This window comes from Enhydra lutris, unplaced genomic scaffold (assembly GCF_002288905.1).
Source record: "Enhydra lutris kenyoni isolate GAN:26980312 unplaced genomic scaffold, ASM228890v2 scaffoldscaffold66, whole genome shotgun sequence".
NCBI lineage: Eukaryota > Metazoa > Chordata > Mammalia > Carnivora > Mustelidae > Enhydra > Enhydra lutris.
In genome coordinates, this window is record NW_019154150.1 from 11,428,721 (window position 1) to 11,441,803 (window position 13,083).

The following is a 13,083-nucleotide window of genomic DNA, read 5'->3' on the forward strand; positions in this document are numbered from 1 at the left end:
GACTCAGGGATGGAGTGAGCCACTTGCCCAGGTATCTGGGAGGTAGGCTGCCCTCAGGGCTCTGAGGTAGCAAATATGGGGGGGTATGCTGTCACCCCATCTTGGGAGTACAGCTTCCTCTCCTGCTGGGATAGGCGAGTGAGTGGGTGGGGGTGAGTGGGTGGGGGTCGGGGAACCTCATGTGAGCAGGCGTGGGCAGGAACCCTATGTCTATTAAAAGGCAGAGGCTGCCTTGTGGTTGGAGTGTTGCCAGAGGCTATAAATAGCTGAGTGTGTGCAGAAGCCAGCATGAGGAGGAGGGAGAAAGGGGGAGGCCCTGGATTTGCAGTTGGCAAGCAGGGCCTGGGCGTGGTATGGGAGGGATATGGAGCCTCCCAGGTTTGCAGGTTCTCCTGGGCTCTGAGTGCGAATCTTTTGGAGGTGCTGGGAGCCCTCCTGGGGGCTTGTAATGTGAAGGACTGTCACGGGCAGCAGGGGGGGGTGCGGCTCTTCATGTGACAGCTAATGTGCCGGGCACTGTCATAACCACTCTTAAAACACATCAGCTCTTTGGCTTGGGAACAGCCTGAGGAATTAGGTGCTTTTATCAACCCTTTTTCACACGAGGAAACAGAGGCACAAGGTGGATTGTTAACTCACCCAGGAAGTGTTACAGCTAGGATTTGAATGAATTAGCATAAATGGTACCTATTAAAGTACTCTCAGCCTGCCCGAGTCTGCCTTACTCTCAGTTGTCTGCAAGAGGATCTGGTCGGGGTCGGGGGTCCACTTAGATTCTGAGCCCTTGGGTCTTACCTGGAGCTTTGGCCTCATCAGCCCTGTCCACTCGGGTCCTGCCCGTGGTAATGGCCAGAGGAACCTCTGCTTGGTGAGTGGCATGAGGAGAGGAGCTGGGCTGGCCGTGGCCACTGTCAGTGTTGGGACTCCTTGCCTTGCACAGAGGGCTTGTTGCTTATTTTCTGCTTGGAGATGGGAACTCCGTTGAGGGACCCTCAGTCTGGGCTGCAGGTTCAGGCCACACCTCCTGTCATCCCTTCCCTTCGAAGTTCTGCCCTCGCCAGGTGATGACCATGGCCTTCTGTCTGTCCATTCGTTCTTCCCTCTGTCTACGTGTCATGTGTCTGGAACTGGTTCTAGCACTCAAGATAGTCAGGCTTGTGCCTTCATCAGCCTTGCAGGCTCATGGGGGGAAGGCTGACATTTCAAAGGGACTTTCAAGTACACTTATAATGTTTTATTTCTTAATATGAGTGTTCACTGTGTTATTTTCTCTTGGAGGTTGTCTTTGGTTACATTATTTTTACACGTTTTGAATGTCTGAAGCAGTCCTTTAAAAAACAACAGGCCGTTGGTCCAGAGTGGTAAATGAGGTGGTGGAGGAAGCAGTAAAGAGTTTGCCTGGTCTCTGGGGAGAGGAGAGCCAGAATTTAAAGGAGAAAGTAGGGAGCATCCTGCAGCCAGAGGTAGTAACTTGTGCTAAGTCCAGAAGCAGAGCATGTTCAGGGGCCTGGCAGTGTGGTACGACAGCAGTGGGGGAAGCAAGATTGAGGAGTGGCCGGCCCCCCTCTCTACAGCTCCCCCCCATCCCTTCCGGTTCTCCCCTCAAGCCTTAGGCCTTTGTGTGACGCCCTTCCTGTGGACCAGGCTGGGTCCCAGCTGCCTGGGTGGTGGGGAGGCCACTCTTTTTCTTCTTACGGGTGTCCTTGCATGCCGGAGCCATGGCTAGACGCTGGCATTCTGATAGGATGGCATTCTGAGCCGTACGTGCTCCTACCTGGAGGTTTGACATGTGCTGTTTGCCTCTGGCCTCTGGGGGAACCTCTTGTCCCTGCAGAGAGCTCAGAAGGGGTGGGTTGACTAGAGAACGATCTGCAGTGGGGGACCCTTCCCTCCTGACAGCCAGTCATTGTCCTTCTGGGGTGTACTGTGCATATCAACTTCTTCACTGTGATAACCATGGCTGTGGAGTGGAGGATTAGGGAGGCTTTGGGCTGTTACGACTCAGGGCACTGACCTCAGGATGGGGTCTTCTCTCCTGGTTGCTGGTGGGCTGGCTGACTGTCCATCGGTGGGGGTGACTCTGACCCTTTCTTCCTCCTTCCTGGGGCAGGAATACCACCTGGGGTGGCATCAGGTCCCTGGCTTGCAGTAGGCCCAGGAAGAGTGGAGAGGTTAGGTGGATGCTTGGCGCTGGTTTCCTCTCGGGTGTCTATGTGGTTTTTGGCAGTGAGGTTGATCATGGGTGTCTGTAAAGGGACCATAGTAGTTCTGAGTTCTGGAGAGCTCTTTAGCCCAGGCTTCAGGCAGGGGCCATAATCTGTTTCCTGGGAACCTCCTTTAGCATCTCCTTCCTCCTTCCCATTACAAGGCTTTGGGGGACTGGGGGCCAGTGGGGCAGATAGGAGGGCTGGGCAGGGTTGCCTGAGAGGGGTTAGTGAGAAAGATGGATTTGGTGAATGTTTGAGGCCATATTTGGAAAGGAATATATTTGGAAGGAGAATATTTGAAGGGGGCAGTTGGGAGTTGAAGTGTTTGGCTACCTGGATGGCACTCATGTAGGGGGTGGAAGAGGGCACAGGAATAGTGGGGAGTGCTCACAGGGGTCTTCAGGGGCCAAGCCCAGCTGGGAGGATTCTGTTAATCGTTTCTAGCCACCGGCCAGCCCTCTTTCTGCTTGGGGCACATACTCCCTGTGGCGACTTTGGGAGACTTGCCCTGAGCATGCTGGCCTGCTTCTTAGGACCTTCTCCTGCCCTGCTGAGCACCAGGTGTTGTTGCTGGAGGCAGGAAGGACACTGGACTGGAGGGTCTGAGGTGGGGTGGGGGACACACAAGCAGTGAGTCTCCTGGGGTGAGGTGGACAGTAGCAGTGGGAAGCTGCCTCTGGGAGTTTGCCCAGACATGGTCCTTGAGGTCTGCATCAGAGCCACTGGAGGTTCTGGGGGCGGGGGCCTGGAGGTGGAGGGTGGTGGTGTTTAAAACTGTGGTAGAATCTGCCCCCCTTTCAATTGTCCAATATGGGCGAGGCCCAGGAATAGGTACTTTTAGCAGTTTCCCCTCCCCTCAACACAGACAGTGATCCTGCTGCGCATGGGGGTTTTGAGGGCTCCCCACTTCTGCTGCAGCAAGGGAGCCATCCCCACCCCCACACAGGAGGCTCAGGCATCTGTGGAGCCCCTTTCTGTGCGTGTGGCCATCAATCTGGCTGTTTGACACCCTCCCCCACACCCAGTCCCCCTCAGGGTGGCCAGGGACTCAGGACAGGCAGGCACAGGGGTTTGTGGACCGCTCAGCCCTTCTCTCGCTTCCCGGGCACAGGTTCCGGGCGCGGGGAGGCCGAGACTCGGGAGTGCATTTACTACAACGCCAACTGGGAGCTGGAGCGCACCAACCAGAGCGGCCTGGAGCGCTGCGAGGGCGAGCAGGACAAGCGGCTGCACTGCTACGCCTCCTGGCGCAACAGCTCCGGCACCATCGAGCTCGTCAAGAAGGGCTGCTGGCTGGACGACTTCAACTGCTACGACAGGTGCCTGGAGCCCGGGGCCCGCCCTCGCTGCCCCCCATCCCCTCAGCGCGCTGGAGTCTGTCCTCCCCTCCCGGCACCACCCCTGCCTCAGTCCTACTGGAATGCCCCACCCTGTCCCCCTGGAGTCCACCCTCCACTCCCCTAACCCTGCAGCCTGGGGCGAGCCTGTCCTCCCCTCCCGGCACACCTCTGCCTTAGTCCTACTGGAGTCCCCCCCTACCCCCAGTCCCACTGGAACCCACCCTCCACTCTTGGAGCCCGGGGAGGGGGGGTGTCTGTCCTCCCTTCTGGCTCCACCCCTGCCTCAGTCCCACTGGCACCTACCCTCCAACCACCCCCAATTCAGTCCTGCTGGAGCCTGCCCTCCCCTCCCATTTGCCCCCCAAGTCCCACTGGAGCCTGCCTGTGGCTACAGGGCCCTCTAGGCCTCAGGATGTGAAAGCGAGCCTGGCATTTTAGGGTAGGGGGAGACGGGGGCCTCTCCTGACAGCTTGGTCAAGTAGGGATGGTGCCAGGGTCCTAGCTGTCCCGCAGATGTGTGTGCCCTGTCCCAGTGCAAAGGAGAGCTCTTTGTGTGGAACCATGCTCTCCTGCCCGACATTTGGGTCCCACTTTAGGGGAGGTGGGTTCACACTGTCCCCTGATGGCTACCCCTGAGCTTCTCTGTCGCTGGGGAGGGCTTAGCTGGGCAGGCCCCAGTGAGTCTTGCATCCCTCAGCTGAGGGGTCCACGGGAAACTGTGTGCCTCCAGGCAGGAGTGTGTGGCCACCGAGGAGAACCCCCAGGTGTACTTCTGCTGCTGTGAAGGCAACTTCTGCAACGAGCGTTTCACCCACTTGCCGGAGGCTGGGGGCCCAGAAGGTGAGGGCCGCGGGAGGGCAGGCTGGGGCCCCTCCTTGGCCCTGGAGCTCTCTCCTTTCAGCTCTGGAGTTGGGTGGGAAGTGGCTGTGGGGCTCTCTGGTCTGGCCCCTGAGATGTGTGGGTGGGCAGGCTGTGTGACACAGGGCTCCATGTGTCCCCTAGTCACGTACGAGCCACCCCCGACAGCCCCCACCCTGCTCACGGTGCTGGCTTATTCGCTGCTGCCCATTGGGGGACTATCCCTCATCGTCCTGCTGGCCTTCTGGATGTATCGGCATCGCAAGCCTCCCTACGGCCATGTGGACATCCACGAGGTGAGACAGGGCTGGTGAAGGGCAGGGGTAGAGGTGGGGTGACCCGGCCAGACCCTCGTAAGCCCTCCCTCTTCCCCAGGACCCTGGACCTCCACCTCCGTCCCCTCTGGTTGGCCTGAAGCCTCTGCAGCTGCTGGAGATCAAGGCTCGGGGGCGCTTTGGCTGTGTCTGGAAGGCGCAGCTCATGAATGACTTCGTGGCTGTCAAGATCTTCCCACTCCAGGTAGGTGAGCAAGGGGCTTCCAGGTCATCCACCTGTGCTGTCCAGCTGGAGCTGTCCCATTCCAGGGCCATCAGGCTTGTGCAGGTGGGATGAGAGAGAGGCGGGCCGCACTGGTATTTTCTTGTAGGGCTGGGATTGGGCTTTGCAAAACCTTGATCCACTCTGGTTTTCAGGGGTTTGTTTTTGACATTAGGTTCTGCTTAGAGGCCTCGGACACCAGGCTACCCCAGCAGGTGCCCAAAACACTTAGCAAAGCCAGGCCTGGCTCTGCATCTCATTTGGTGGGTGCAGTGGGCCCCTCACTTCCCTCCCTGGGCCTTACTTAGTGTCCTTGTTTGTAAATCAGGTAAATGTAGCCCTAAGTGATCTCTGGGATCACCGTTGACCTCTGCTCTGGGGCCCAGCTCAGTTCTGGTCATCTGCCTGCCTCCCTACGGAGCTGAGGCTGGTCTGGGGTGGGGGATTGCAGATGGCTGGGGTGGCGGTCTTGCTGCAGGGTGGCATGGCGGCAGCGGGGCTTAGCCGCATCCCTGCCTTAGGACAAGCAGTCATGGCAGAGTGAACGGGAGATCTTCAGCACACCTGGCATGAAGCACGAAAACCTGCTGCAGTTCATTGCCGCTGAGAAGCGAGGCTCCAGCCTGGAGGTGGAGCTCTGGCTCATCACGGCCTTCCATGACAAGGTGAGTCAGGCTGTGGACAGCCTGTGACAGGCTATGGGCTCCTGAGACGAGGTGGCCTTCCACCCTAGGGTGACCCTTCCTCAGTGTGGACATGAGTGCCTACAAGAACTCCTCTAACTCTGGGATAGATTCTTAGGAATAAGTGCAGTGACTTCGTGATTAACACCCTTTGACCCCCAGAGGGTCCCAACCCTCTTAGCTTCACATACCTTCCATGTCGATCACAGTCTCCCAGGAGGGGAGCCTGCCTCTGTCCACTGAGACAGTCCTCCTGGAGCCCGGCTGGGTCCTGTTCTATTCCCGGAGCCTGTGCCCAAGTTCTGTGCTGTCTCCTGTAGGGCTCCCTCACGGATTACCTCAAGGGGAACATCATCACGTGGAATGAACTGTGTCACGTGGCAGAGACAATGTCAAGAGGCCTCTCGTACCTTCATGAGGACGTGCCCTGGTGCCGTGGAGAGGGCCACAAGCCATCTATTGCCCACAGGTACCTGGCTTAGCAGTTGCCCTCCTTGTGCTTGGTGTGGAGCTGTAGAGGGTTGGAGGGTGAGAACAGGGCCTGGGGTTGGGGCAGGGGGCTTTTCCATTTCATAGATGCTTAGCTGCTCTGTGGTGGGGGGCCATCTGGCCCTACCCCACCCTTCCACCCTTTCCTCGAAAGCTGGTTTTCTCATGCCCTCTGGTGGCCACATGAGGAAGTGCTGACTCCCATTACTTCTGTTGGAAGGTTGGTTCAGTAGTTCTCAAACTTTTAGGTTAGGATCTGTTTACATTTCTTTCTTTCTTTCTTTTTTTTTTTTTTCCTGAGAGAGAGAGAGAGAGAGTACACACCTGTGCTTGGTGGTGGGGGAAAGGGCGGAGGGGGGGGGAGAGAGAGAGAGAGAGAGAGAGAGAGAATCTGAAGTAGGTTCCATGCCCAGCATGGCCACATGTCATCACCCTGAGATCATGACCTGAGCGGAAGTCAAGTCATATGCTTAACCCACTGAACCACCCAGGGGCCCCAGGGTCTCTTTACAGTCTTAAAGAGAGCTTCTGTGTACATGGGTTATGTCTACAGATATTTGCTGTGTCAGAGTACTCACGTTCTGTTAACTCAGAGTGATGATATTCCATGTATGTAGCCGCTGGAACACTCTTCTCCTGAGAATGAATTTACAAAGACAAAGAATGGATTATGAATGAAAAGAATTCTGGTCTTGCAGTTCCCCTGAAATAGTGTCAGGGACTCTTTGGGGTTCTGGGGCTACCCCTTGAGGACTGCTGTAGTGACTGGTCATCACAGTCCTCACTCAGTGCCGGCACTGCTCTGAACGCTCAGAAACACAAGGCCAGGTTCGTCTTAGTATCTCACAGACGCTCGTCGTCTGTGAGATGAGGGTGTTTCTCAGCTCCATCATACAGAGCAAGGACGGTAGTGCAGAGAAGCTGAGAGGTTGGCCATCAGACTTGGTGTAGGGTGGCTCTGTGCCTACAAGGGAGGGGAATGAGTCTCGGGTTCCAGGACTCAAAGCTCAGGGGCCCCTCATGGTAATAACATCAATGACATTTAAGGCTGACAGTGTGAAGTTGTGATTTTTGTAGGTCAAAAGTAGTTGAATATTGACTCTTCCGTATGGTTTGACCTAACGGTAGTGCTCAGTAAGTGAGCTGGGTGGCCCTGAGCATGTGCACTTATTGCTCCCTGAACTTCATTCCTCACAACAAGACTGACACAGGCACTGGGGAGACCGAGGAGCGCACGCACCCCTGCTAGCACAAGGCGGAGCTGAACGTGCACACCAGCGCCCAGCTCTACCCTGATGAAGCTCCTTGGGCTTGTGCAGAAACCTGGGCAGGTTCATTCTTCGTGTCACTCCCATCCCGGCTTATGGACATTTTTCCCCAGAAGCCTTCATCCCAGGACAGTAGGCCTGACCTTGGCCCCTCCGAGAACACAGAGGCTGGCCTTTGATACTACGGGGACTGGAATGGGGTCTGCCCAGCCATTGTGATCGGTGTTGCTCTGACAGCTGTGGCAGAAATATATTGAGGGATTCTGACATTGAGGGGGGTGAGGGGTGGAAGGGTGTCCCAAAGCAGCCTGCCTGTGCAGCCTCATAGAACCCTATCCTGGTGTAGGCCCTGCTTCCAGATAGGGTGCGATGGCCTGGTCTAGGTCTCTGGGGGCTGGAAGGCACAGGCTCCAGTATCTCAGGGTCAAGGTGGGAAGCCAGGAGCAGGAAGCACAGCATTCCTCTTCATCTCAGTCCACTTGTCTCCTCAGGGACTTCAAAAGCAAGAATGTATTGCTCAAGAGTGACCTCACAGCCGTGCTGGCTGACTTTGGTCTGGCTGTTCGGTTTGAGCCGGGGAAACCTCCAGGGGACACTCACGGGCAGGTAATGAGCCTCAGGGGTACAGGAGGGGGGCTGGCACAGGGGTGGACACTGCCCTTCTGGGGCCCAACTGGCAAGACACAGGGGCAAGGGTCGCTGTGAGCTCAGAGCTGTCTGGGAACTCCGGGAGCAACACTTGTCTTCCCCGTGGGGCAGGCCAGCCCTGGAGGGTAGCACAGCCCTGAAGGCCAGTTAGTCAGACCCAGCTTCCCCACTGGGGTCGGTACTCATCCTTGCAGCCTCAGTCTCTCTTTTCCCTTTCAGCAGAATTGTAAAGCAATATAATATAGAAGGAGCTCTATTAAGAATCCAAACCAAAAACCTAGAAAACATACCTAAAAGTTAAGCCTGAAGAAATCCTCCTAGAACAATTGCTGTCAATATTTTTAAGTATTTTTCAGCCTCTCTGTTTTTGATCTTAGTCTCAGGAAAATGCACACCAAATGGGTAGCCCCTCGCAGTGCTGGTGTTTCGAGGAAATAGGCAGCAGTTCCGTGTGAGAGTCCTGTCATGTTGAGTGTGTGGTGTTTTTCAGTTCTCCTTGGGGTGTTGTACGTACACCGTGACCTCTCGTGAGCTCCCCACGAGTGTGGTGAGGCAAGGGCTGTTGTCCCCAGCGGTGTCCTGTGAGTGCTGCTGTCCTAGCCCCGTCTAGTGGGCTTGGGCGGGGCTCTCGTGTGCTGTGGTTACGATGGGCCCCCTGCTCTGTCTTCGTGTAGGTGGGCACGCGGCGGTACATGGCCCCTGAGGTGCTGGAGGGAGCCATCAACTTCCAGAGAGACGCCTTCCTGCGTATCGACATGTACGCCATGGGGCTGGTGCTGTGGGAGCTCGTGTCCCGCTGCAAAGCTGCGGATGGTGAGTGAGGCGGCAGCCTCGAGTTTCTGGGCTGTGGGCTCGGGGGCCATGAGCCCTCGGGGTGACCCTGCTGGGCTCTCTATCCCCCCCAGGCCCTGTGGATGAGTACATGCTGCCCTTTGAGGAAGAGATCGGCCAGCACCCGTCCCTGGAAGAGCTGCAAGAGGTTGTCGTGCACAAGAAGATGCGGCCTGCCATTAAGGATCACTGGCTGAAGCACCCGGTGAGCGGCCTGGGTGGCAGGGGACCGCGCGGGGCAGCGGAGAGGGAGGCCCGTCTAGGGACGGAGGACAAGGATGCCTCAGGCAGCAGGACCGTCTCCTCCTCTCGCGTGGGGTCAGAGGCCACTTAGTGCATTGTCTCCCTTCCATCAGGAGTGTGTCTGGGGAGGTTCTGGCTCAGCGGGGAGGTGGCTTTGCCATTGGGCCCAGAGTGATGGGGCCTGTCGGTCTGATCCTTCAGGGCCCCTGTGGCCTCTCCATGGACCGTTTGTGGAGGAGAGCCCACTGGCCCTGGGCCTAACATGTCTGCGTTTGAATCCTGGATCTTCCCATCGGTAGCTGTGTGGCTTCTGGCAGATTGCTTTATTTCTCTGAGCCTTTGTCTCCTCAGGGTAGTAATACATTTAACCTGTAATTATAAATTACTTGGCAGGACACCTATCACATAAATGCTTAGTATGGGTTAACTTTGATGAAATATTATATCTGTTCTCTGCCTGCCTTTTCTTTCTGGGCAACGGACCAAGCCGTGTGGCATCTCGTCCTCTCCCGTGTGGGGATATTATAGAAAGACCCCCGCCACGTAAACTGTTTACTGTCTTAGAAGGACAGTTGCCTTCAGCTCCATTGAGGCTCTCCCTGCCATACACCTCCCGGGTCTTTCAGAAACAGGACAGCCTTGGGGCCACTGGAGGCTGGCAGTCTCCCATACATGCCATCAGGGGCCAAGTCCAGTTGCAGTGCTGCCCCCTGGAATCTGGGGTTGCTGATGGAGAAAACTGAGACATGGGGACATATAGGCTGGGCCAGAGTCTGTCCCTTCTGCCTCAGACTTCTCAGTCTTCCAGGGCAGAACTGGCGGCCAGGCCAGTTCCCTGATGAGGAGCGCAAGGTGCAGAGAGATCTCAGTGTGGTCTGGTGCTGAGCAGGCCAGAGACGCCTTGGATATGGGCATTGGCTTTTCCTGGCTCCACTGTGTGTGTGCCAGTGGAGGGTGTCAGGCCATGTGCCCCAGCTTCTCGGGAGGGGCCCCAGATTCTCGGGAGGGGCCCTGGGGGTTGTGGGAAGTGGGATGGGTGGGGTGAAGCACCCCTGTGGTCCCCACTGTAACTGAAGCTATGCACGGTGGGCCCCTGCATGATTTGAGATTCATGTAAGATGTTTGAATGTCACTGCCCCAAGGCAAGCAGCTGGGTCTGCCCCAGGAGCGGCCTGCGTTACCCGCCCTGTCCCTTCCTGTGCTGAGGCTGTGGAGGGAGGCCAGCGGGCTCAGGATGGTAACTGCTGGGAGGGAAGGCGTCCTGATTCCTGCAAGGTCCCCTGGGCCTCTGCTAGCTGACCTGCTAGGGTTGGGACCATTGGGCTCTGCCTGATCCTCAGGTACATCCTCAAGTTCACCTGTCCCCCATGCTTGTCTGCTGAGGGCCACTGACAGTGCTGTCCTTTCCCCTTTCCCTCTCTGCACCAATGTGCAGGGCCTGGCCCAGCTCTGCGTGACCATCGAGGAGTGCTGGGACCATGACGCAGAGGCTCGCCTGTCTGCGGGCTGCGTGGAGGAGCGAGTATCCCTGATCCGGAGGTCGGTCAACGGCACTACCTCGGACTGTCTTGTCTCCCTGGTGACCTCCGTCACCAATGTGGACCTGCCCCCTAAGGAGTCGAGCATCTAATAAGCCCAGGACACGAGTGGATCTGAAGAGGAAAGGAAAAAGTTGTGTTTTGTTTTGGAAATCCCGTAACACCAACAAACACATGAAATGCAGCTGCTATTTTACCTTGACTTTTTATTATTATTATAATTATTATAATTATTATTATTAATATTATTTTTTGGATTGGATCAGTTTTTACCAGCACACTGCTCTACTGTATCGCAAACAGCGGACGCGTCAGCAGGCGTTGAGGTGCTGAGCTGTGAATGCGGAACCAGCGCCATGCTGAAGAGCCTCAGCCACCTCCTGTCCCTTGGGGTTCATTTTTCCCGCTTTCTCTTTGTTTGTTGTCTCAGAATCTGTGACACAAAGAAACCCATCTCCTGTCTTAGGAAACTTAATGCTGCAAACTCTACCTAGAGGAACCTTTGAAGACTGTTACATTAAGAACACACCTTCCTCAGAGGAGGAATTTCCCCCTGCCCTCGCCCCCCCACCCCCGCCCTTATTGTTTTTCTCCCTTTTTAGACAGTGAGTTTAAGAAACAGCAGATGTGTCTTTCACGGATTAACGGGTGTTGTCCTGACCGAGGAAAAACTGGGATGACAACGAGGATGGTTTGGACCAGAGTTGGAAGGGGAGGACAGAGCTGGGGATGGGGTTTGGAACAGAGCTACACTGGACTCGGGCACATTCGGAGCAACATCCTTTGCTAGGAGGCTACTTCTCAGGTAACCAGGAATCGAGGGGAAGGACCGTGTGGAGGCCGAGCATTAACTCGAGAAGGGGTTTGGAGAAAGTCTGAAGGCAGGTGTGGCTCTGACCCATCTGTTGGCCCTGACCAGTTTCTTCCCGCTGACTTGGGCTTGGGCATTGGACAGAACGTTTTCTCTGCCCTCATTTTAAGGTTAGGCAAGGGTAGAAATCATCATGTTTTAGTGATTGTGTTTTTCATAAGACAATGCTGTAAATAGTAACGGAGGAAAGAGTTCAAACACGTTGCTTCCTCCTGGCACAGGTCAGGGAAATGCCCACCGGGCGCCCTGCACAGCCAGAGCAAGAGGGCTCCCTGGGCGGGGCCGCTGCGGCCTGCCTGGGAGACCAGAGCGTCCTGTGGCGCTGGCTCTGCCTTGTGTGGTGACACTGCTGTCCCTTCACATGTCTCGTGCACACGGCTTTCTCCAGACCCCTCAAAGAGGTGCATATTCTAAAAACTGTTTCTCTATTATGCCATAACCTTGCTCTAGTCAGTGAATGTTCTTATGCTGCTGTTTCAACATTTGAATTTTTTTAATTTATGAAACATGCAAATTTTTTTAAAAACGAAACACACATCCACATATACACACATGCTTTGCGATGTGGCTTCCGAGGTTTAAATTTTGAAAAGTAAAAGAATTAAAACTTCACGACCACAGACCACCTCAAACCAGAAATACCTCAGAATTTTCTACTTGTGTAAGTTTTATTATATATTTTATTAGTTGTGTTGTCTCGTAGTAAGTATATTTTAATGTAAGTTGGCTTTTATGACAAAGTTTAAAAGAAATAGAGAAAAAGAAAAAAAGTGTGAGTCTTCTAGGGAGTGCTACCATTTTTGTTTGATAACGCCCCCTTGTAAATAATTGTACAACTGTAGATTGGCTGTCTGGGCCGTCTGGGCATTCATCACTCTTGTTTGTGAAGGCGTTTCCCTCTGGTTTCTTGAGACTTTTATTTAAAAACTGGATCTCTTTCATTTTGAGGGTGGTTGAGTTGGTGAGCAATGGGAAGAGGTGGACCTGGGTGAGAAGGGGAGAGGGGTGCCTCCTCTTGACTTGAATGGAGGTTCAGATCTTTCCCTCAATGTGGTTGGTCGGTGTTCAGAATGACAGGTAACCCCACTTTAATTTGGTTAGACCGTGGCCCTTAGGTGTGCTTGAGGTGATTTTCCTTGAGCAGCAGCAATCGTGGAGGAGGCCGGTAGTGTCTCTGTGAGTCCACACTGTGACTTGGGACAGTTTGTGATAGAGTGGTGTGTCCGGAGTGGCGAGTTCTCACTGTGCCCTGGAGTCACAGTCTGAGCACGCACACTCCCCACTTGGCATGCCATGTGCATCGGGCCTGCCACTTGGCTGTGTCCCTTTTTTTCTGTGTTTGGGCACAGGGTGCTGTGGGAGGTGAGTGTGTGTCCCTCTCAGAGCTCTGTTTTTGCTTCATGGGTCAAGCTCTGAGCTAGTCAAGGTGGTTACAGGGACAGGTTTTTTGGTGTGTGTGTTTTTTTGTTTCGTAAGCTGTGTTGTCTTTTTTTTTTTTTTTTTAACTATTTTGTGCTGTGGTATTTTTCTTCCCTCGGAATAATTTTTAACAGCAAAACAGGCCTTACAG

General features: G+C 55.0%; 1 protein-coding gene across 1 annotated transcript in view; it reads left to right on the top strand.

Moving 5' to 3' along the window:
* Nucleotides 1-11,474, top strand: part of LOC111159108 (activin A receptor type 2B) — a 31,636-nt gene extending 20,162 nt beyond the window's left edge. The window contains exons 2-11 of the mRNA XM_022521513.1: nt 3,319-3,526; nt 4,278-4,387; nt 4,550-4,701; nt 4,781-4,924; nt 5,464-5,607; nt 5,946-6,094; nt 7,874-7,988; nt 8,705-8,843; nt 8,936-9,066; nt 10,540-11,474. Coding sequence (XP_022377221.1) covers nt 3,319-3,526; nt 4,278-4,387; nt 4,550-4,701; nt 4,781-4,924; nt 5,464-5,607; nt 5,946-6,094; nt 7,874-7,988; nt 8,705-8,843; nt 8,936-9,066; nt 10,540-10,734 — 1,487 coding nt within the window. The 3' untranslated portion in view covers nt 10,735-11,474. The remainder of the gene's footprint in view (nt 1-3,318; nt 3,527-4,277; nt 4,388-4,549; nt 4,702-4,780; nt 4,925-5,463; nt 5,608-5,945; nt 6,095-7,873; nt 7,989-8,704; nt 8,844-8,935; nt 9,067-10,539) is intronic.
* Nucleotides 11,475-13,083: the final 1,609 nt, after the last annotated feature.